Source organism: Sebastes fasciatus, chromosome 13, assembly GCF_043250625.1.
Source record: "Sebastes fasciatus isolate fSebFas1 chromosome 13, fSebFas1.pri, whole genome shotgun sequence".
Classification (NCBI taxonomy): Eukaryota; Metazoa; Chordata; class Actinopteri; order Perciformes; family Sebastidae; genus Sebastes; species Sebastes fasciatus.
The window spans coordinates 33307471-33333046 of NC_133807.1; the positions used below are offsets into that span (position 1 = coordinate 33307471).

General features: G+C 37.0%; 4 protein-coding genes across 5 annotated transcripts in view; all 4 read left to right on the forward strand.

Annotated features, from left to right (window-relative positions):
* Window positions 1-428: 428 nt before the first annotated feature.
* Window positions 429-7556, forward strand: kctd13 (potassium channel tetramerization domain containing 13). The gene is made up of 7 exons (XM_074657023.1): window positions 429-865; window positions 3215-3475; window positions 4430-4599; window positions 4911-5000; window positions 5239-5291; window positions 5496-5691; window positions 6133-7556. The coding sequence occupies exons 2-7, from the start codon at window positions 3238-3240 to the stop codon at window positions 6370-6372; spliced, it is 987 nt and encodes a 328-aa protein (XP_074513124.1). The 5' UTR covers window positions 429-865; window positions 3215-3237; the 3' UTR covers window positions 6373-7556.
* A 1515-nt stretch (window positions 7557-9071) lies between these two features.
* Window positions 9072-16254, forward strand: hirip3 (HIRA interacting protein 3). The gene is made up of 8 exons (XM_074657024.1): window positions 9072-9227; window positions 12644-12764; window positions 12883-13033; window positions 13728-14084; window positions 14181-14338; window positions 15067-15214; window positions 15527-15625; window positions 15853-16254. Exons 1-8 carry the CDS (start codon window positions 9154-9156, stop codon window positions 16032-16034), a joined length of 1290 nt encoding a protein of 429 aa, XP_074513125.1. The 5' UTR covers window positions 9072-9153; the 3' UTR covers window positions 16035-16254.
* Window positions 16255-17201: 947 nt separating this feature from the next.
* antkmt (adenine nucleotide translocase lysine methyltransferase) lies at window positions 17202-21381 on the forward strand. Its single transcript, XM_074657025.1, has 6 exons — window positions 17202-17326; window positions 19285-19448; window positions 19546-19650; window positions 19736-19876; window positions 20511-20561; window positions 21020-21381. Exons 2-6 carry the CDS (start codon window positions 19287-19289, stop codon window positions 21224-21226), a joined length of 666 nt encoding a protein of 221 aa, XP_074513126.1. The 5' UTR covers window positions 17202-17326; window positions 19285-19286; the 3' UTR covers window positions 21227-21381.
* An 855-nt stretch (window positions 21382-22236) lies between these two features.
* xpo6 (exportin 6) overlaps window positions 22237-25576 on the forward strand; it is a 28542-nt gene continuing 25202 nt past the window's right edge. The window contains exons 1-2 of one of the 2 annotated variants that reach the window (XM_074657028.1): window positions 22237-22522; window positions 22564-23120. In XM_074657028.1, coding sequence (XP_074513129.1) covers window positions 23118-23120 — 3 coding nt within the window. In that variant the 5' untranslated portion in view covers window positions 22237-22522; window positions 22564-23117. Of the gene's footprint in view, window positions 23121-25576 lie in introns of both variants that reach the window. The other variant, XM_074657026.1, reaches the window with a different exon arrangement.

The following is a 25576-nucleotide window of genomic DNA, read 5'->3' on the forward strand; positions in this document are numbered from 1 at the left end:
AAAGAAAGTAAATAAATTTAGTATAGGGTCAGATCATTTAATCAAGTAATATAAAGAGATCTTTGGCATGTTTGGATTTCATTAATTTCAGGGACTTAATATATGAATAAAGAATTTGGTGCAATTATTTGTCTTCGAATAAAATAACAACAAAAATAATACTATTATGATTAATAGTAGGCATTGCTGTGGATTTCATTCTTAACCATTCCATGAATTGTTTCCAGAACAACTGTACTGCAGTACTACTGTGGTACTGTACTGTAGTACTGTAGTAGTACTCTGGTACTGTACTGTAGTACTGCGGTAGTACTGTGGTACTGTACTGTAGTACTGTAGTACTGTGGAGCTGCAGGTAGTCTTCTCTACCAGAAGGTGGCGCTAATTAATTTCTACGTCACGAGTTCCTGTTTAGCATAAAAGTGACGTAGAAGAAGAAAACAGCGGAAGTAGATGATCGAGTTTCGTTTCCGAGTTGAGCTGTTAGCTTCACTGTTAGCTTCACTGTTAGCTTCACTGTTAGCTTCACTGTTAGCTTCTCTTCATCATCTTTCTGTCCAGCTATGGAACTGGCTCTTCTTAAGTCAGCAGTTCTCATGTGTTGATGTCTGATTTCAGGTGTTTCTCTCAGTAAGCGACACAAGAAGAAGAAGAGCTGCTAGCTTACAGCTCAAAGCGAAGCTAACTGGACTAGCTGCTGTTAGCATCTCTGATCAGCTGCGATGATTACAACCAGTCAGAGAGCTGCTCTGTGAAGTCACCTGTGCTCACCTGTGTTCACCTGCGTTCACCTGCGTTCACCTGCTAGCATCAGCTGCTAGCTGATTATAGATTATAGATCAGCTCTCTTTGGATGTTCAGTGTGGTGAGTATTATTAATGATCCTGATGAGTTAGCATCTGAACAGCTACCTACCTGCATGTCTTCATGTGTGAGCTGATGTTAGGGGTACTGTGGTTGTATCCAGCTCATTTAGCATTGTGATGATCTGTATATTGGTGATGGGTGTGTTCAGCATTGAGAGGCTGAGACAACAGACTCCTCAGGACAGTCTACAGCAAGGCTGCCCAAACCTTTCCCTCAACTCAATGCAGGGTCTCAGGACACAATTACACACCTATTGTTTTGTATTATTAAGATGTAAAGTGGTTCTAGGATCCCAGCTTCCCTTAATTGAATATGTTTGACATAGTTAGCCCCTTAAAACCCATCTGCTGAATACAATTGGGCTCATTTATGCAATTTATTTATGCATTTCCAAAACTGTTCAGGGACCCCAGTATGCAGAAATATTAAAATACACCCTTTATGTATACTGCATTCAAAAAAACTGCATGTTTCCCCAAAACTGCATGTGATGATCATAAAGTGGGCATGTCTGTAAAGGGGAGACTCGTGGGTACCCATAGAACCCATTTACATTCACTGATCTGGAGGTCAGAGGTCAAGGGACCCCTTTGAAAATGGCCATGACAGTTTTTCCTTGCCAAAATTTAACCCAACTTCCTGACAAGCTATAGCATGACGTGATGCGGTACTAATGGAGTCCTTAGGTTGTCTAGTTTCATATGATGCCACGATCGTCTAACCATAAACCCGAGCCTGGTACGGCCTCCAAAAGACAGTGAAGTCGGTTGGGTCTTTTGATAAAAAAAAAAAATTTGCAAACATCAAACCGGGCCAAATCAAACCTGATGGCGGCCCAACTTTGGCACGCGGGCCCCACCTTGGGCAGCCCTGGTCTACGTGCTTGCTGCTTCTTGCATTAGTGTACATTAAAGAATAAGGGCTGCTTCCCATATCCCACTGAGATGAGGAGTGGAGAAGGCTTGGCAGTAAACTGATGCACTTTACACACAAGAACTAAATCATCAGGGGCCAAGCAGTTATGTTGTTTTGTCAATATTCTTCTTCCTCCTCCGCCTCCTCCTCCTCCTAGGAAATCTGCCTTCTCATGCATGAAAATAAACCAAACTTTGCACATAGGTCCAGTCCGATGCTAAACTTCCTCAGCTGGCTTTGTTCAGCACTGTGACGATGTGAGGAGCTGCAGCTCTATCAGCACTTTCAAAACTAACTTCTGTTGAAAGCTGCTCAGCTCTGTTCTCACTGGTCTTTATTCCATAGTCTTCATGACTTGCTTTTACGTGACAAGCATACTTTGTGATGTGCTATTGTGTGTAGCTGTGTATTGTGTTCTTTCTTGTATGACTGTAGTATGTTTCTCTGTTTTGACCTGCCAAGGGACTACAGATGTGAATTATCTTAAAGCTATAATCTGGTACAGATCATTTATGTTTTAAACTGTACATGGTCCCTTTTTAAATAAAATAAGTGTCTGTGGGACAACAGACGCCTCAGGACAGTCTACGTGCACGCTGCTTCTGCAGGACATTGCATTAGTGTACATTAAAGAATAAGGGCTGCTTCCTGTATTCCACTGAGAGGAGGAGTGGAGAAAGCTTGGCAGTAAACTGATGCACTTTACACACAGCGAGCAGCTATGTTGTTTTTGTCAATAATCTTCTTCCTCCTCATCCTCCTCTACCTCCTAGGAAATCTGCCTTCTCATGCATGAAAATAAACCAAACTTTGCACATAGGTCCAGTCTGATGCGAAACTTCCTCAGCTGGCTTTGTGGGCCAAATCAGCAACAAACTCACAAATTAATTATTTAATCTAGTATCTAACATATTGGTGTATGTGCCCCAACTCTGTGTTTTTTCCTGAGCAAGTTGTAGCAACACTGTACAGATGCTATGTAAGCAACGCTTGCTTATTTATTTATTTATATATATTTATTAGGGGCTGGGCAGCCGGTCCCTCTTGTTTTTGTCAATCTTCTTCCTCCTCTTCCTCCTCCTAGGAAATCTGCTTTCCCATGAAAATAAACTTTGCACATAGGTGAAGTTGCTGATGTATGATTTATTTTAATAATAAATAACAATTCACTAAATGTATATATGCGTTTATTCGTTAGATTTTGTTTTACAAAGTTAAGAAAGCGATGTTTAGGTCAAGCCTGATGTTGCCTTACACATAAAAGAATGATCCCAGTCACTCATCTCAGCCATTATGTGTTTTACTCACACGGTTGTCAATTAAGAGACAACTGAAATTGTGACTATGCACTTTTACATTAATACAGACTCATTCATCACTTGTTCTTGACCAAACCTGCTCCAACAAGCCATCATGTGCTTCTGTGTTTCAGTCAGGAAGTGACTCCTCAGCCCCATGTCTGCTGAGGCTTCAGTAGGCAGTGATGCTGCTGACTCTGCCCAGTCTGCTGTTTCCCAGCCGGCCTTCCACAACACAGATGTGCTCAGAAGTCGGGGTCTTCTGGGGAGCAAGTATGTCAAATTAAACGTGGGCGGCTCGCTGCATTATACAACCGTCCAGACATTAAGCAAGGAAGACAGTCTGCTGCGGAGCATATGCAATGGAGGAACTGAGGTGTCCATAGACTCAGAAGGTGAGTGGATGTGTCTGTCTGGGGGGGGGCACTAACATTGTTACTGGATCCACATAGTTACTGTTTAATAGGGGTGGGAAAGAAATCCATTCACCTATATATTGCAATTTTGGATTGTTTTGAAATAGATTTTTTAATGCCAGAATCAATATATTTGCTTCATCTGAGTCTCTGTGGAGGTAGAAGGAAGTTACCGCTTTTATTGTGGTAGTCTGAGTAACATGATGTCATATCCGTTCCGTATCCGTCAACCAAAACAAACCTCAGAGTCTAAAACGTTGGAGGGTCAGCGTGGATACGACCTGCACCCTCTCATGTTAAATCCAGCGTGGTAAACACTACACATCCAGTAAAGGATGGAAACACTTTGGGTTTCACACATTGACAGGAAAAGCAGAGCTAGACAGAGCAGAGCTAAAGCTGCATGCTAACTCTGTCAAGGACAGGAAACGTTATGGTATGGCGGTAATGTGCAGTCGAGCCGGCCGTCGCTCTCGTCTCCGTGGTCAAACGGGCCGACGCTACGACTGTAGAGCACCCAGATACTGACATTTGTGTTCTCTGCATTGAAACGGCCCCGATGGAGCTGACCATGGATGGATAAAGAGAACGGAGCTGACGGGAGAGCTAGAGACCACCTTGGAGAAGTTAGAGGAAGTAGTCTGGTTTTCAAAATAAGGTGTTAACAAAGGGAACTGTATTTACTAAATACATCTATAGAAATAAGATTGATTGGATTATATTCACCAGAAGTATAAAACATTACATGTCCCTTATAAATTAAAAAAGAGTTAGTCAGGCGACTGTTATTACCGACACTATCTTGCGTGGTCCTGGCGTGGCCTATAGAACCGTTTGTATGGGAAAGGTTTCCACATTAAATGACTGGGTGCACACTGGTCCATTACTGAAGAATGCAAATGACTCAAAATCTTTTTTTTCCCGCTGGCTCAGGTTGGGTCGTTTTGGATAGGTGTGGCCGACATTTTGGACTGGTTTTGAACTTCCTGCGAGATGGATCGGTACCGCTTCCAGAGGACCACAAAGAACTGGATGAGGTTCTGAAGGAGGCCCAGTACTATCGGGTCCAGGGACTCGTCCAGCACTGCCTCAGTGCCATGCAGGTAAATAGCTATTTGTCAGCCTAAACATTACTTTGGTCCCTGGTGTTTTATGATGGGTGTTTCACATTGTTTCTGTCATTAGAATTATGACATTATTAGCTTTTATCATGTTAGTTGATTAACCCTCGATCCCGACTGACGTTGGTACTAACCATGTCGGGAATGAGGGTAAATAACGCTCCAAATTTGGGCTGAATTTTAGCAAGGAAAAACTGTCATGGCCATTTTCAAAGGGGTCTTAGAGGGTTAATTCATTCTTACAAACAAGTGTTGCAGATGTATTTTAATGCACTTTATTAATTTACCTTCAGAAACAAAAGGATGTCTTTGAAACTGTGTGTCGCATCCCCATGATCACGTCAGCCAAAGAAGAACAGAAGATGATTGCTACTTGTAGAAAGGTAAATTTAATTTCATCTCTGACTAAAGTGTTTATCAGATCAGCAGCTGTGAAACCCTGATCGTCCGGCGCTCTCCTGTTTCTCTGTACAGAATTTAAAATCAAATAATAGATGGTTTGAAGAGGTTTAGAATTGTGAGCCGTGAAAATGGTTGTCTGCTGTGTTATTCTAATTATAATAATTGTTCCATTTATAGTCTACAGGATTAATAGGATTTCTTTGTTTCTTGTCTCTGCAGCCGGTCGTCAAACTGCAGAACAACAGAGGAAACAACAAATACTCTTACACCAGGTAAAATCAGATAAGGCTGAGTGTGCATGTGTCCTACAGAGAGCATGAAAAACAAGTTGACAAGATGCTGCAATAACAAACTATCAGTGTTTCATGTGTTCACTTGACCTTCACTTGACCTATGCTTTTTGGATTTGAGTGTAAAGTGTTTATTAGTCTTCTGAGTTGATACTGACTCGCTCTCTGTCTCTCCCCTGTGACCAGCAACTCTGATGATAACCTGCTGAAGAACATCGAACTGTTTGACAAACTGGTGCTGCGATTTAACGGCCGCGTCCTGTTTGTGAAAGACGTGCTCGGGGATGAGATCTGCTGTTGGTCTTTCTATGGTGAAGGTCGCAAGATCGCTGAAGTATGCTGCACTTCCATCGTCTACGCCACGGAGAAGAAGCAGACCAAAGTAAGCATGGCACAGTGTGCACACCCTTAAAGTCCTCAAAGCAATAGTCTGACATTTTAGCACAAAGATGGGAAGCACCTTTTAAAGATGGCTAACTAAAGCTGCGTTCACACTACCAGCGACAACAGCAACAAAGCGTGGCGAGCTACATCATCACTGAGTCACTATTGAAGTGTGGCGTTACCACAGTTTTGCACTCAGCGTCTCACGTTACCTCAGTCTTGGAAAGGGAGGAGTGAGCGGAGGAGTACTCAGTTGGTTGCAATCTGATACCACACCACTAGATGCCGTTAAATCCTACACATTGTCCCTTTAAGCTGTTGATCCTTTGTTATGGTTAATCAATTTAGTAAAAGTTTTAATGTTACTGCTTTGACTAGGGCGGGATATCTATTATATTAATTATAAAATACAGAGTCTGAACTGTGAACTGTTTGTTAGGTTGAGTTTCCCGAGGCTCGAATCTTTGAAGAAACCCTCAACATCCTCATTTACGAGAACGGCAGAGGAACCGGTCCAGGAGGCTTGCACCTTTTAGACTCCAGAGGCTCCGGCTCGTCACTGGGAGGCGAGGAAGAGGGCGCTACGGGAGGCGACAGGCGAGTACGACGGATCCACGTGAGGAGGCATATAATGCATGACGAAAGAGGGCCCGGTCAGCAAACTGTGTATAAGGACTAATAATGTGAAAACACGAGGCACGGGAGAGAGTGTTTGTGTTCAGTTTTTTTCTGGGATGCTAGAATGAAAGAGACGTCGTTGATCATAGCAATAGATCGGTAGGTAGTTATTTAATCAAATGTCTTTTAGGCGTCACTGCACAGAAATGTAGGAGTCGATGACTGATCTGTAACTGAAGTCGTTTGGACGTGAAAAATACTTCTGTTTACAAGAACTTGTGTACATTATTTAAATAGGAAATGTGTAAAATGACCTGGGACATGAAACTGGCAAATGTTAAGAAAACCTCCTGCACGTTACTGAACGGGCCTAAAAACCCATCTCCCACCTGTTTAATGTGGGTGTTAATGATATGCACTGGCACCCTCCTCTGTGTTTGACTTCTAGGAAACAGTCTGTTTATTCAGGTGGTGAAACATCTGTTGCCTTTTTCATACGTTGGACTGACGCGCTGCCCGACAGTGATGAACGGAGGATGGTCACGTTTAGCCTAGATATGTTAACACTGGAATAAAAACTGAGTAGCCATTTTTAGGGAGGTTGTTTATGAATGAGATCGTTTGCGCAGCTCAATTTTCTTTATTTAAATTATTACTGCTGTTGCTTCAAGATGTTTTTATTAATTTATGAACCTAATTTATTGTTTGGTATTTAACTTTTTTGTATTGTATGCAATCTTTTGTGTAAACTAGTGCTCAAGTGAGTTTTAATTTTTTGGAATGATACGATGCACTCCATAGCACACAGCAGAAATTTACGCCTGTAAATGACTTAAATAGTGAACTTACATTTCAGTTTAATGTTTCAAGAGGAACCGTGCCCATTTCTTTGATATTGTATTTTATTCTGAGCCATGATCTCTCACTTGCGCTTTATGTCTTATACCAAACCACTGAAATTCGCTCGCAGTAATTGGCCGTACAGTGATGACAAAGGCAATTAATACTGGGTTTTATTTTAATTTCCCTCAGGGAGAGGATACACATTTTCTTTCTGATATTTACCAATGTCTTGTGTAAACCTAATCACTCTAAATACTGGAAAAAAACAACATTGAATGGGAACAATATGTATCTCAAACCCTTAATAAAATCACCTTGGAATACCTTAAAATATGCACTAATATGACTTCCGTCCAATAGTGGTCATGGAAATGTTCTGAATAAATTACTTGTGAAATCCGACTTGAGCTTCTTGGTCTTATTTTTCCCTTTTTTCCTAAAGTATGATAAAGAAATAGATTTGCATGCTTACATGATGCTCCAAAACATTTCATTCATTCATTCATTCAAGCTGTTAATTATAGGAAAGTAATTATTGAACATTACTGTACCTTATTATATGGAACAAAACCTAAGTCAAGATTTTAACTATTCACAACTGCACTATAATAAATACACATAAATATAATAAAATGAAGGCAGATTAAATTCAATATTAATTTAATTGAATTAAATCTTTTTAGAACATGTAATATTTATATGCTCTTTGTTTTTTATAAAAATTTAAGTTAAAAAATAAATACATTTAATTGTGTTAATGCTTTGTTTTTATAAAATTTGAGTTTATGAAATACATTAAATCATGAAGGAAAATAGTATATATAGATAATCCTTTAGAAAAATGTTTGTGAATAAATAAATGATCACACATTTAATAAATACAATGCAATAAAGACAGGTTAAATAAAAACAATTTTTAGGAAATGTAATATTTAATTGTGTTAATGCTCTTTGTTTTTATAGAATTTGCAAGATTATGAAATACATTAAATAATGCAGAAAAAGAGTAAATATAGATAATCCTTTAGAAAAATGTTTGTGAATAAATAAATGATCACACATTAAATAAATGTAATGCAATAAATACAGGTTGAATTCTATTTATTTTTTTTAGAAAATGTAATATTTAATTGTGTTAATGCTCTTTGTTTTTATAAAATTTGCGAGATTATGAAATACATTAAATCATGAAGGAAAAGAGTAAATATAGATAATTCTTTCAAAAAACATTTGTGAATAAATAAATGATTACACATAAAATAAATACATCACAATAAAGGCAGATTAAAGTCTAAATCGTTTCAGAAAATGTAATATTTAACTGTGTTAATGCTTTTTGTTTTTATAGAATTTGAGAGTTTATGAAATACATTAAATTGCGAAGGAAAAGAGTAAAATGTTTGTGATTAAATAAATCATCACACATTAAATAAATACACATAAATGCATTGCAATAAAGACAGGTTAAATTCCGTATTTTTTCAGAAAATGTAATATTTAATTGTGTTAATGCTCTTTGTTTTTATAGAATTTGAAAATTTCTGAAATGCATTAAATCATGAAGGAAAAGAGTAAATATAGATAATCCTTTAGAAAAACATTTGTGAATAAATAAAAGATTGCACAATAAATAAATACAATAAAATGAAGGCAGATTAAAGTCTAAATCTTTTCAGAAAATGCAATATTTAATTTTTAATGCTTTTTTTATAAAATTTGAGAGATTATGAATACATTAAATCATGAAGGAAAAGAGTAAACATTGATAATCCTTTAGAAAAACGTCTATGAATAAATAAACATATATTATAATATTTTTATACATACAAATTGTAAAATAGATGAAGTAATTCAGTTTAATTTACGAAAAAAAAATTAAGTTGTTCCAGGTTTTATGATGTTTTATTTTGGAAGGGCTGGTCTGGGTCTGACGTCACTTCCAGTCACTTCCGGGGTCTTTCCGCCGCCAAAACATAAAAAAAGAAGCAGGATAATAAAGATGGTGTCCGAGGAGGAGGAGGCGGGAATCCGCAGCTTCGTGTTCGGTGAACTCCGCGATGAGCCGGACCTCAGGTACAGATACACCTGTTAGGACCAGGTACACAGAGCTGAAGGCTTTACGGCTGTTAAGGGTTAATGTCGTTAACTTCAGTGTACATGGTGGACTAACACAGTTAACATCAGTAATACTAGACTATATTAAACAAGTTAACATCAGTAACACTAGACTATATTAAACAAGTTAACATCAGTAATACTAGACTATATTAAACAAGTTAACATCAGTAATACTAGACTATATTAAACAAGTTAACATCAGTAATACTAGACTATATTAAACAAGTTAACATCAGTAACACTAGACTATATTAAACAAGTTAACATCAGTAATACTAGACTATATTAAACAAGTTAACATCAGTAATACTAGACTATATTAAACAAGTTAACATCAGTAACACTAGACTATATTAAACAAGTTAACATCAGTAACACTAGACTATATTAAACAAGTTAACATCAGTAATACTAGACTATATTAAACAAGTTAACATCAGTAACACTAGACTATATTAAACAAGTTAACATCAGTAACACTAGACTATATTAAACAAGTTAACATCAGTAACACTAGACTATATTAAACAAGTTAACATCAGTAACACTAGACTATATTAAACAAGTTAACATCAGTAACACTAGACTATATTAAACAAGTTAACATCAGTAACACTAGACTATATTAAACAAGTTAACATCAGTAACACTAGACTATATTAAACAAGTTAACATCAGTAACACTAGACTATATTAAACAAGTTAACATCAGTAACACTAGACTATATTAAACAAGTTAACATCAGTAACACTAGACTATATTAAACAAGTTAACATCAGTAACACTAGACTATATTAAACAAGTTAACATCAGTAACACTAGACTATATTAAACAAGTTAACATCAGTAACACTAGACTATATTAAACAAGTTAACATCAGTAACACTAGACTATATTAAACAAGTTAACATCAGTAACACTAGACTATATTAAACAAGTTAACATCAGTAACACTAGACTATATTAAACAAGTTAACATCAGTAACACTAGACTATATTAAACAAGTTAACATCAGTAACACTAGACTATATTAAACAAGTTAACATCAGTAACACTAGACTATATTAAACAAGTTAACATCAGTAACACTAGACTATATTAAACAAGTTAACATCAGTAACACTAGACTATATTAAACAAGTTAACATCAGTAACACTAGACTATATTAAACAAGTTAACATCAGTAACACTAGACTATATTAAACAAGTTAACATCAGTAACACTAGACTATATTAAACAAGTTAACATCAGTAACACTAGACTATATTAAACAAGTTAACATCAGTAACACTAGACTATATTAAACAAGTTAACATCAGTAACACTAGACTATATTAAACAAGTTAACATCAGTAACACTAGACTATATTAAACAAGTTAACATCAGTAACACTAGACTATATTAAACAAGTTAACATCAGTAACACTAGACTATATTAAACAAGTTAACATCAGTAACACTAGACTATATTAAACAAGTTAACATCAGTAACACTAGACTATATTAAACAAGTTAACATCAGTAACACTAGACTATATTAAACAAGTTAACATCAGTAACACTAGACTATATTAAACAAGTTAACATCAGTAACACTAGACTATATTAAACAAGTTAACATCAGTAACACTAGACTATATTAAACAAGTTAACATCAGTAACACTAGACTATATTAAACAAGTTAACATCAGTAACACTAGACTATATTAAACAAGTTAACATCAGTAACACTAGACTATATTAAACAAGTTAACATCAGTAACACTAGACTATATTAAACAAGTTAACATCAGTAACACTAGACTATATTAAACAAGTTAACATCAGTAACACTAGACTATATTAAACAAGTTAACATCAGTAACACTAGACTATATTAAACAAGTTAACATCAGTAACACTAGACTATATTAAACAAGTTAACATCAGTAACACTAGACTATATTAAACAAGTTAACATCAGTAACACTAGACTATATTAAACAAGTTAACATCAGTAACACTAGACTATATTAAACAAGTTAACATCAGTAACACTAGACTATATTAAACAAGTTAACATCAGTAACACTAGACTATATTAAACAAGTTAACATCAGTAACACTAGACTATATTAAACAAGTTAACATCAGTAACACTAGACTATATTAAACAAGTTAACATCAGTAACACTAGACTATATTAAACAAGTTAACATCAGTAACACTAGACTATATTAAACAAGTTAACATCAGTAACACTAGACTATATTAAACAAGTTAACATCAGTAATACTAGACTATATTAAACAAGTTAACATCAGTAATACTAGACTATATTAAACAAGTTAACATCAGTAACACTAGACTATATTAAACAAGTTAACATCAGTAACACTAGACTATATTAAACAAGTTAACATCAGTAACACTAGACTATATTAAACAAGTTAACATCAGTAACACTAGACTATATTAAACAAGTTAACATCAGTAACACTAGACTATATTAAACAAGTTAACATCAGTAACACTAGACTATATTAAACAAGTTAACATCAGTAACACTAGACTATATTAAACAAGTTAACATCAGTAATACTAGACTATATTAAACAGTACACACACACTCTGCCGTTAGAGGGTCATTAACTACTCAGACCAGCTGCAGGTTGAACTGAAACACTCCATGTTCCATCAAGTTACCTCAACACACACCTGATGCAGTCTGACACTGTTCTGGTTTATTATCTCAACACAAAGCTCATATCAGCCTCATAACTTTAAGAGAAAAAAAAGATGTAATATTACGAAAATAAAGTCATAACTTTAAGAGAAAAGGGTCAAACTGAGAATAAAGTCATACTATTTCAAGAATAAAAAGTCGTAATATTATGAGAATAAAGTCAGAATTTAATGAGAATAAAGTCATAACTTTACGAGAATAGTCATAATTTAATGAGAATAAAGTCATATTATTTCATGAAAAGAAGTCGCAATATTGCGAGAATAAAGTCATAACTTTACGGGGGGAAAAGTCGTAATATGAGATTAAAGTCATAACTTTACAAGAATTTTTTTTTAATATTATGAGAATAAAGTCATATTATTACGTGAAAAAAGTTGTAATTTTATCAAAATAGTTGGCGATTAATTTAATAGTTGAATACTAAGCGTTGCAGATCTACATTTGACAGTCGCTCTTAAGTATTTATAGTCTTTATCTGCTTTACAGATGATGTTTCTATCAGTCATTCAGTATAATGTTGGTCTGTTAAATTTGATCATTTTCAGATCTATTTCTCATAAGTTAATTATGTCAGCTACTGTAAATGACGTCCTCCCTCACACACAATGATGTAATCTCTCTGATGTCTTATTCCAGCACACTGACCTTAGGCATCTTAAAAAAACGATATCTGGCACATGTGCGATGTGAATCATTAAGTCCAGAGGCCAAAAGTATCATGAAACGGGTGGTTGAAGAGGAACTGATGAAAATGCAGGTATCTGAATTCTTCCTACACTGTTTGTGCGTGTTTCTTTGAGTGTTTCAGATTTTTTTAGGGGTTCAAAAATCAGGTACAGCACTGTAGTTATTACTGTCATCATTTTTCCTGCTAGGACAATGATGGAACTGGAAGTGAGTCAGAGACCACGAAGCCCCGTAACAAAAGGAAGAGAGAAAAGGAAAATGACGAGGTGATAAGTGGGAGAGACGATGATGATGAATCCACAGCAAAGAAATCCCGTCATCTGTCAAGCTCATCATCAGGTAACTGTATTGCTTTTTATGCATTTAGATGCCTGTAGTTTTAATCATCTATAGCATGTTCTACTTTGCAGTTACTCAAATGAAAAATGTCCTGGTCCCAGGGTCTGAAGTTAGCACCCATCAAATGCGGGTAAACTGTTGGCAGTGGTGGGTAAAATCTATTATTAAAATAATAAATCATACATCAGCAACTTGGGGGAAAAAAATCTTCAAAATTAACAGAATTTTTATTTATTATTAAAATAATAAATCGTACATCAGCAACTTGGTAAAAAAAAAATCTTAGAAATCAACAGGAATTACGATTCAAGTGTAAATGTTTTTAATGCAGCAAAAATTTGTCAAAATTTAAACAGAAATTGGAATTCCAGTATATAATGTATAAAATATATAAACATAGAATAGAATTTAATAGATTGGATCCATGGTCACCGATACCCGATCCAGCTATTTGAGTCAGTATCGGTGCAGCCCGAAGTTAAACTAACAAACAAGAAAATAATTAAACTAAACAAATAATTAGAAAAAGAAATCTCATATCTAAATAAAGTAGATATCTAGAATAATAAATCAAACAATGCTACTTATTAGTAGTAAAACAAGTAAACACTAATAACATATAAATAGCTACTACACACTGCGTTTTGTTGCTCCGTTGTAAACCTGTAAATCTTTTTTTTGTGGTTAATGACAGAATCGGAGGACAAAGACGACCGCAAAACAGGAAGTGAGCAGAGCGAGGAGGAAGAGCAAATCAAATCTGAATCTGAGGATGCAGAGGAAGAGGTGAACAAGTCACAGCGAAAGACAAACGGTAAACAACCGATAAACGGTGACGGCTCAACAGATGAGGAGATGAATAAGTCGGTGAAAAAAGGGGACGAGAGTGACTGCGATGAGAGTCCAGAAAAAACAGTGATAAAAAAGAAGAGTACAAGTCGAGGAAAGAAAACGCCAGCGAGCGATGAAGAGGATGAAACTGACTCGGATAGCAAGTCAGAAAAGAGCGACAAAATCAACGGCAATGACTCGTCAGATGACGGTGAAAAAGGTGACACACTTGATATACTTGTATATCCCATACATAAATAAATGTTTATTCATTTCATGTTTTTATTATGACTTTTTTTGTTGTTGTGTTGTGCAGAAGAAAAAGTCTCGGTGGAAAAGGAAAACGAGGATCCAGACTCTGATTCATCGTCCCTCCCCTCGCTGGAGGATGAACAGAAGAGTGTAAAAGAAAAAGCACGAGATGATAAAGAGAAGAAAACGAGGAAAAAAGAGAAGAGCGCCAAAGGTCCGAAGGTGAGCCCAGAATCGGAAGAATCGAGCTTTTATCCAGAAAAACGGCAGCTCCCCCCGTTCACTTGTATAGGGATACAGAGATTTAATATCCCATAGTTTCCCAGTAGTGATTATGATTTGGAAAACACACATTTCCTTCTTCAGTAGCTACATCAATGTTGCATTATTGTTGATTAATCTGTTGATTTTCTTGATTAACCGATTAGTTGTTTGGTTTATAGAATGTCAGAAAATGGTGAAAGATGTGGATCAGTGTTTCCCAAAGCCCAAGATGACGTCCTCAAATGTCTTGTTTTGTCCACAACTCAAAGATATTCAGTTTACTGTCACAGAGGAGGAAAGAAACCAGAAAATATTCACATTTAAGAAGCTTTTTTCTTAAAATAATTACTCAAACTGATTAATCGATTATCAAAATAGTTGGCGATTAATTTAATACTTGACATCTCATTGATTAATCGTAGCAGCTCTACATTTGATAGTCGCTCTTAAGTACTTATAGTCTTCATTTGTTTCTTCTGAGACTTTGTAAAGTTTCAGTGAAGTGCGTCTGTAGGTGTCCTGACTCGTCATATCTAGTAAAGGTGCATCTAAATTCCTTTGATCATCATCGGTGTGAGATGAACGGTGGAAAAGCTAACGTTTTGAAGATGGATCGGTGTATATTATCAGGTAACTGTTGGGTCAGGGTAAACGTCATATCTTCTGTCCTCGGATTCGTCCAACAGGATTACGACAAATCCGTCGTGAGGCTCAAGCGGTACCTTTTTCTCTGTGGCGTGCGGCCGAACTACAAGAAGCTCCTGGACGGCTGCCGCTCCGTTCGCTCCATGGTGGCTGTTCTGAAGAAGCAGCTGGAAGATCTCGGTGTTCACGGTCAGTGGGAAAACGTTCACCTTTTAACAAACCACACATTCTGGGCATTTTACATTTAACCATTATAAGTAGGGGTGTAACGATACATCGGTCTGGATCAATCCAATGATCAACGATCCAATATCATCGATGCAAAGTGAAAATATCAATCGCCTTTATTTTGAAATTCCCACTTTATATTTATTCTAGGGCTTTTTTCACATTTCTTATCTGTTCCAAATGAACCTTAAAGGGAGATTTGTCAAGTATTTAATCAACATGGGAGTAATAATATCATATTGTGATAATGTGTGTATGTGTTTATTCACACAGGTCAGCCATCTATTAAGAAATGTAGAAAAGCCAGAGAGAACAGAGAGGAGACTCAGGAACTAGCTGGGCTTGATATCAGCAACATCATCGCCACAACAGGTAACTATTTGTCTCTTTTCTTCAGTGTTGACACCCATCACTGTGTGATTTCTCTGGAGGAAAGGAGTCATTGTTAAGTATTTTGTAAGTAGCAAAAATGATTCACTGGCCGAGGAAAGAACACCATTTAGCTCTCTGGTCTGCTCAATTTGGGTAAATAACATTTTTGTGTCTTGTTTATTGTGTGTATTTGTATTTATAACCGCTGATGTGGATCCGTCTCCCAGGTCGACCGAAACGCACCTCAGCGTGGCAGAAACGACCCGACCCTCCGTCCTCTACGTATCTGCGCTCTCTGAACTCTGGTTCAGACAGTGACGTGGAAAACGACGCCCACAGAGGGCGCCGGAGAGCCAACCACTGGGCCAACCTGCAGGGCGTCATCAGTGACGACGCAGACAGCGACTGAATGCGATGCCTCCTCTTGGATATGGACATTCCTTTTCCTTTGTACATGTTGGGTTTACACTAATTGTAATATACTATTACTAAGCATTTCTTAAACCTTTTGCAAAATAAAAAAAAAATGAGATAAATAAGGTAAAATAAATAAAGTAAATTATATTGTAATGTAAAATATGCATCTGTTATATTTCAAATAAAAGTTTTGTGTTCTTATAGAACAACAATTTTATTTTAACCAAGGGATTAAAACACGAATAGTGCTGATTTACTACTGCCTTTTCTAACTGAATTAAAAACTGTATATAAAACAGGCAGAAAAGTAATTACAGGCAGAGAGCAAAATAGTAACCTATCCAGAAAGTTGAGCTACAACACTTTATATTGTTTCCCCTGGAAACTTTTTAAAAATAAAAAAATAAATATACATATATTTATTTATTTTTTAAATAAATCTATATTTATTTATTAATATTTATATATATATATTTAAATATATCTATCTTTATGTATTAATATATATGTATTTATTTCTATTTGTGTATTTATATATATATATATATATATATATATATATATGAAATAATGTTTACATTTTGTATTCTACTACTGGTGATGTATCACTTGCCATATATTGTACATTTTCTACTTAAAAATATATACATGTATATATTTGTATGTATGTATGTGTATATATATATATATATATATATATTTATTTTTTTTTAAGTAGAAAATGTACAACAATATACGGCAAGTGATACATCACCAGTAGTAGAACACAAAGTAAAGTAATAAAATGAAATAGCTAAAGGGACTCTTCTAATAACTTTAGAGCATCAATAATGTTCAGAAGTATTTTTGCTGCTGTCTTTCTCATATACTTCAGTGATTTGCAGTACAGTGCTAGTTCTCTCATAAAGAAACACCAATAAGGGTTTTATCTTAATATTCAACAAACTTATTTTCAAGTATGATTCCAAATGTAATATATTTTCTGGTAAAATGGGAACAAGAAAAGCTTTTTGATTGTAGCCAATAATACATATTACACCAAGAAGTATTGCTATAAAGACATGATCCGTAGTTTCTATTTATTCATCAATATACAGCTGCTGTGATCAGTGTGGAACATCTGTCTGAGGAGTTCTCATGAGGTTTATATACAGTATATCCGGAACTAATGTAAGGAAGCTCTCGGATATACGGAATGTTTCGCAGAGGGACCGCCGGTGCTACCTGGTAATGTGTCCGCACCATGGTCACCATCACATCCATGGTCCGAACAAACTCCCGCAGGTCAAACACGTGTTTACTGTTATTACTTTAATCAAGCTGCGTTGTTATGTGTGTGTTTGTATATATGTATATATGTATGTATATAAGGCAGCTTTATGTGATGTTATTAGTGAATGTGTCGGAATTAGAGCTTAATAACACGATAATAACACAAATCACTTTTAACGCCACTAATGTCTTTAACCCTCTGAGACCCGACTGACTTCACTGTCCTTCAGAGGCTCTAGTAGGTTCAGTTTTAAAGGTAGAGAGAAGCTACAGATATCATAGGAAACTAGAAAACCTAAAGAATCCATTGGTACCAACCATGTCATGCTACCATGTCAGGAAGGGGGCTAAATAACGCTCTCAACTTGTGCGAGGAAAAACTGGCCATTTTCAAAGGGGTCCCTTGACCTCTGACCTCAAGATATGAATTTCTATTAATATTTATGCATCCTGGGGTCCCTAAACAGTCTTGAAATCCATAAATTGGGTATTAGTGTAAAGCTAAGACTGGTGGATCCAATGAGCCCAACTGTATTCATGTGTGATGATGTTAGTCCCCATAGGAGACATTTCATTGACCTCCCTGTATAAAATGACCTGTGGTGACCTCTAGGATAATCACAGCCTCATGAAACTTTACAGACACAAACTAGAGACCTAGAGCATTCAGAGGATGGATGGATCAAACTAGAGACCTAGAGCATTCAGAGGATGGATGGATCAAACTAGAGACCTAGAGCATTCAGAGGATGGATGGATCAAACTAGAGACCTAGAGCATTCAGAGGATGGATGGATCAAACTAGAGACCTAGAGCATTCAGAGGATGGATGGCTTTCCTAGCCTGATGGACAATAAGAGGGTTTCTGAGCAGTTTACACAACAGAAGTGCTCGCATTTTTATCAATTCCCAAGTGGTAAAAAAATGGTTAAATTTAGCACCAAATCTGTGTAACAATTGGTATCAACTTATGAGACATAATAGAGCACGAGGATGACCGTCGTATACTTCTATCAGAATTTTCTAAACACTTATACATAACTTGACACACAGTGCTGAGCTGCATCTCAAATTAATCTTCAGGTTCTCAGCTTTCAGATGATGTGCACCACTTCTATGTGACATCTACTGTTAACCTGCTGTCTCCCCTAAATACCCCCTGGACCCCCTAAAAAAAGATTAAAACGGCTCTATTGTGGGTCTCAGAGGGTTAACTTACATTTTGAACAGTAAAAAAAATGTGTGATTAATTTGCGATTAATCAGGATTCAATGTTTGAATCGATTGACAGCCCTAGACAACGTCTGGATATAAAATAATAACTGCATGCATGTGACCCGTCTGTCACAGAGATACCTCAGTAAATTATAGTAGAAAAGTACATTACATTTCATAGATCGAAATGGCTTAAACCAAAGATTATTTATCAATTAATGATTTTATTATTTGTAATCTCTTAAAATTAAAACACTCTGACCACCAAATGTTACTGTACACCTTGCACATATGCGGCCCAATACATTCTCATTCTGCACATTCTCTATCACAGTATAGTGTCCAATTGTGTGCTACTTTATTGTTTATGCAGGTGTCTAAACAGCTGGTTCACTAGTACCTACATCCATCAGCTGATGAGGTTGCACCAACTAACCTGTTTGTCAGCAAAATGACATCCATTGTGTGTCTGTCAAACTGTCTGTCGGGGGTGTAGAAGCAGAAGAGGATTGTAAACAAACAGGAAAAACAACCGAGTGAAGCAAAAATGAACGAGGGGCATTTGTAATAGGGTAATAAATGAAGGTGTAGTCTGCACCAAACTGGTGTATATACTGTGTGCGTAGAGTGAGATCATAGATATTATGGTATATACTATTTCATACAACAAAAAGAATAAATATTTTATAACCCTGTGAGTTTTGGTATATCCTCTAAAATGAGATTAATTTGGACCACTACTACATTACATGCAGGAATGGATGATGATGCACCAGATGAGGCCTTCGCTGAGCTCAGGTCCAGGCCCCTCGGAATATGGGGTGTTGCTCAGATAGCTGCTGGCACTGGGCTCGCCGTATACGCCATGTGGACGGGAATCCTCCAGCCAGGCTTCCGAAAAGTCCCCTTGAGGCTCCAGGTATGGTCTACTACATCTTCATAACACTGTTGATCACGTCGGTCTAATTCTTCTTGTACCTTGTCGTTTATCAGAAGCTCTTTAAAATGTCTTCCAGGTGCCGTACATTCCCGCGAGCAGAGCTCAGGTAGATAATGTCATGACGTTGCTGAGAGGTCGAAAGGGAGGCCTCGTGGATTTGGGATCTGGTGATGGCCGCATTGTGAGTAGGCTGTGAGCGAGATATCTGGGCTCCCTTTTTCTTGCACTGAGGTTTTGTTTGACCGTAGTCATTTGTAACCCTAAAGGTCTTGGAGGCCCATCGGCGGGGTTTCACTCCTGCTGTCGGTTATGAGCTCAACCCTTGGCTTGTTCGCCTGGCCCGCTTCCATGCGTGGAGAGCAGGCCATCACGAAAAAGTGTCATACCGGCGGGAAGATCTCTGGAAGGTTTGACATTTATCACTCATGATATGGCGTCACTAACACTCCTGTTCAAAGGCTACACATACGTTTTACCAGCCACTATTGAATAGCAACATTTCACAATACTACTGTCTATTTGTCTTTGCAACAATATGTTATTGCAACCACAGACATATATACATGGACGCTGCATTGGACGCTTCCGTACGTTGCAGCGATACGTCAACGTGGGCGCCATATTGGACCTGGCAAGACTGGCCTGTAACCCTATACAAGTGAACGGAGGAGCTGCCGTTTTTCTGGATAAAAAGCACTATAACTTCTACATTTCTCAATCGATTTCAACGAGTCCAATATGGCGCCCACATTAACGTACGATCCAGGAGTCAATGCGGCGTCTATGTATATATGTCTGTGGTTGCAACAGTACGATAGTTTGAATGGAAATGTCCCCCCTCCTAGAAGAAAATGATGTGAATATGAATTGACCAAACATCTTTATGAATAATACACTTTGCCTCTCTGGTTTATTTTATTCTTGCCATTTCAATACCCAGAATTTTTTTTTTTTTTTTACATGTGATCTTTGTATTTGTGTTATTTAAAGCTGAATTGTTAATAATTAAATAACCTATTTACCACCTGCCTTGTATCACAGGTCGACTTGACTGAATGCAAGAATGTCACCGTGTTTTTGGCTCCTAGCGTGGTGAGTAATATAAAAATAAATACCATCTCGATGTAGCATACAGCTGAGCAAATAATGCAGAAATAAAGAATAAATGAAGTTGAGCTCATTAAAAGCCAGGTGAGATGATACACCTGCAGTTATTCCAACAACTCTTTTCTCTGGCTTGAAACAGGAAGCTCTTATTCCAGGTTGCAATTTGCTTTACTATGAAAAAACTCCACTCAGATTTTTAATAAATGGAAAAGCAGCCCTGCTTCTAAATGGTTTGTAATACTGTTTCAGCCATGTGATTGCAGCTTGCTAAGAGGAACCTGAATACCAAGACCTTACTACGGGTATATAGAATCCAGACACCAGAAAACAAAACTCTAAGAATAATCTGTCGGCACAGGGTTGAGGTGCTGTTGCATTCAGATGCATTATAATCGGTACATTTCTGTTTATTTATTTTATTGTGTGTTATTGTGTGTTCCTAGCTTTCATTATTGCAGCAGAAGTTGCAGACTGAGCTTCCTGATGATGCGTTAGTGATAGCTGGTCGTTTCCCCCTCCCTGACTGGACACCCTGCAGGATTGAGGGACACGGCTATGACAGAGCCTGGGTATACAGCGTGCAAGCACAAAGACAGCACACTGATAACAACCTCAACAATGGACTAACCAAGGAGAAAGGATCCACTTGAAGCTACATTCAGTCTTTTTCCCTCTAGAATTTTAACATTAAATTATACTGTATGTCATTAACTTATTGCTTATTGACTCAGAAATTCTGAATTGGCAAAACTATTAGCAGTTATATAAACATGTTCAGATTTTTCATTACCAAAAATTCTGCATATATATATATATATATATATATATATATATATATATATATATACACACACAATATATATACATATATATATATACAATTGGAATAAATTTGAAATGTCTACACAATCTTAATAGTTTTTGCCAATTTAGAATTTTTGAGTTTTAAGTTTTCAATCAAAGTCAAATAGGTTTTAAAAAGTATAAAAGGAGGGTATTCTTTTAAGCCATATCATTTTATGTATATAATATTTTGCTGAGATATTAATGAAATGAATTATGTAAATTCCATCTGCCAAAAATTGGGATTGTTAGAAGTGAGTAATATGTGTGTTAGTATATCTTTTTCAAAATGTTTTGATAAGTCCTTCTGTAAATGAAACCAAAAAGAAGAAGCATTAAAAACAATCTTGACACATGTTCAACAGGAGCTTTTATTATTGTGCCTGCCTGCTTGACACCAGCTTTTATTATAGTGACTGCCTGCCTGACACCAGCTTTTATTATAGTGACTGCCTGCCTGACACCAGCTTTTATTATAGTGACTGCCTGCCTGACACCAGCTTTTATTATAGTGACTGCCTGCCTGACACCAGCCGATTGGTTTGGTTGATGGTTGATGTGTTGCAGCTAAAGAGGAAGTTGCTCAGTTATTTATGTATTTATTTTTTTCATACTTTATTTCAAAAGTTCAATACAGTAGTTACAAAAAATTCTGCATGTATATTTTACAGTATAACAATAATATAAAAAATAAAATAAAATGTAAGGAAAGGAAAAGATTAATTAATAAAATAAAATAAAATGTTCAATAGCAGATCATGCTTTTATTATAGTGACTGCCTGCCTGACACCAGCTGGCTGGTCTGGCTGATGGCTGATGTTGCAGCTAAAGAGGAAGTGCAGCCTGTAATAACCAGCAGCAGCTAGCTGCAGTCTGATCCGCCCAAAAGCTCTGAGAGGAGGAATAACAGAATAACAGGAACCAGCGCACAGTATTATATATCTATATATATATAGATAGTGTTATTACTGAAGACTCAGATGCACAACTTCAATCTGCAGATTCACCAGCTTTGAGATTACAAACCGGTGAAGAAGAGTTGACCAACAAGAAGCAACAGAAGCATGGCAGTCTGACAGCTAGCTGAGCTAAGCTAAACTAAGCTAAGCTAAACTAAGCTAAGCTAAACTAAGCCAAGCTAAGCTAAGCCTTCATCCTTCTAGAAGAAGCTACCTAGTTAGCCTTCCGCCGCAGCAGCGGCAGCTAGCAGCGGCAGCTAGCAGCTAGGTAAGTTAGCAGCTAGGTAAACTAGCAGCTAGTTAGGTAAGTTAGCAGCGGCGTCAACTAGCAGCGTCAGTTAGCAGCGGTAGCTATCAGCGGTAGCTAGCAGCGTCTGTTAGCAGCGGCAGCTAGGTGAGTTAGCTTGGAGCACAGGAAGCTGATGAACGTTAACAACCGTTAGATGTTAGATGTTGACACTAAAACCGGATTTAACGGTAGACGGAGTCACACGACGATGCTGCTAACCAGCCAGCGTGAGGTTGTGGTGTCTGGTTTAGTGTTAAAGCTGATGAATTGAGAGGAAACGGTGTTTTATTGGATTATTAACGTTCCTAGTTCTCGTTAGCAGCCTGTGCTAGCTAGCTAGCTTAGTGAGCCGTCAGTGAGAGCATGATGAGCTAACGCTGTAATGCTGGCTTACTCCTGTAAATAACCTGAAGAACACGTGAACTGAAGAAGCATCTGAGGCATTAAACATGGTGAGTGTATTAGTATTCTCCTTCCTGTCTGTAGGGGCTAACACGCTAACGTGGCTGCAACCAGACTGATGTGTTTTGAACAGGAAGAAGCACAAAGTTGTGTTTTTATAATGTCATAATGTATTTGTAATTGAAAGTGTGTGGCTGTGTAGCTGCATGTGACGGTGAGAGGTGAGGTAGCAGGTTATGTGACGGGATGTGACAGCTCGTTAAAGCCATTTCACGATTACCAGACGCCCATCTTAAAACAGGAGCATTCTGCTCAGAGTCCGCCTGAGTCTCTGCAAGTTCTGGCTTATTTGAGGAATTCAGAGCTGCCTGCCTGCCTGCAAGGAGCTGCTCTTTAAAAACACATCGCTCTTATTTGTTATCTCGTTTATGCCAGACAGGGCCCAACTTCCTCCACCTGACTAAAACGTGGTATTGCAATGGATGTATCCCAGACCAAGACTGGAATTATCATGCAAGATAGTAGTTGCCAAGACTATGCCAAGACTATGCCAAGACCTACACAACAATCACCGATACATATGCACAAGACAAGATATTCATCTGCAACGTCATGTGGCCTCTAATTCAAGATATCCTTAATTCTATTTTGACTTAGCTAATTTTAGATATCCGTTATTTGACTCGTATGATTCAAACTACTTTTGCCCTTCATGTGTTCGAGGTGTCTCATTACAGATATCCACAATTCAGTTGTCCACCTGACTAAAACGTGGTATTGCAATGGATGTATCCCAGACCAAGACTGGAATTATCATGCAAGATAGTAGTTGCCAACTATGCCAAGACTATGCCAAGACCTACACAACAATCAGTGATACATATGCATTGACTATGGCAAGCCCTTTTAACATTTAATAGCAAGACAAGATATTCATCTGCAACGTCATGTGGCCTCTAATTCAAGATATCCTTAATTCTATTTTGACTTAGCTAATTTTAGATATCCGTTATTTGACTCGTACGATTCAAACTACTTTTGCCCTTCATGTGTTCGAGGTGTCTCATTACAGATATCCACAATTCAGTTGCGAATATCCGCAACTGAATTGGACAAGGAGCTGCTCTTTAACAAAGTCTCTTATTTGTTATCTCGTTTATGCCAGACAGGGCCCAACTTCCTCAACCTGACTAAAACGTGGTATTACAATGGATGTAACCCAGACCAAGACTGGAATTATCATGCAAGATTACAGTTGCCAACTATGCCAAGACTATGCCAAAACCTACACAACAATCAGTGATACATATGCATTGACTATGGCAAGCCCTTTTAACATTTAATAGCTAGACAGGATATTCATCTGCAACGTCATGTGGCCTCTAATTCAAGATATCCTTAATTCTATTTTGAGTTGGCTAATTTTAGATATCCATAATTACATTTTGACTGGTATGATGCAAACTACTTTTGCCATTCGTGTGTACGGGGTTTCTCATTACAGATATCCACAATTCAGTTGCCGATATCTGCAGCTGAATTGTGGATATCCGTAATTCCAGTTTCAGATATCTACAAGATATCTTTAATTCCCCTGAATTGTAGATATCTACATTGTCCTTTTTAGATATCTAAAATTCAATTTGACGTTGTAGATATCTTGAACTGGAGTTATGAATCGTCAGAATGACGTTGCAGATATCCCTAACTCCAGTTAGAGATATCTGCAATGTCATTTTGCCCAATCAAAACTCTAATTCAAGATATCCCTAATTCTATTTTGACAAGGCAAAGCTCTAATTCTAGATATCCATAATTACATTTTGACCAGTACGATTCAAACTACTTTTGCCATTCATGTGTATGGGGTTTCTCATTACAGATATCCACAATTCAGTTGCAGATATCTACAATTTAATTCTGACTATTTCAAGATATCTTTAATTCCTCCTCAATTGTAGATATCTATATTGTCATTGTCCTTTTAGATATCTAAAAATAAATTTTGAGTAGACAAAATGACGTTGTAGATATCTCTAACTGGAGTTAGGGATAGTCTAAATGTAATTACAGATATCTAGAATTAGAGTTGTGATGAGGTGAAATGACGTTAATTACATTAGGGGGTTGGGACGGGAGGTGAAGCTATTCAAACATACTGTGGCGCTGCACTGCAGCCGTACGGGTTTATAAAGTGTGTCTGGAGACAATAAATCTACAACACGCTGTAAATTTCTAACTCAACTCTCTAGTGAACATTACAACTCTCGTTGGCCACAGATTCCTCGATGATGAGCTCTTTTTCTATTTCACGTCATTTTCTACCTATCTGATCCACAGCGGTCCCCGAACCACTCGTCTCACAGCCGGCTGCAACATAGAGACCGATGTTATTATGTGTCCAGCTCGGAGGACTAAAGGCTCGTTGTGATTTAAAATTAGGTTGTATAGCTCGTCGTCTACCTCACTAGAGCCCTCGTTGGTGTTTTAACAACTTATGAGTTAT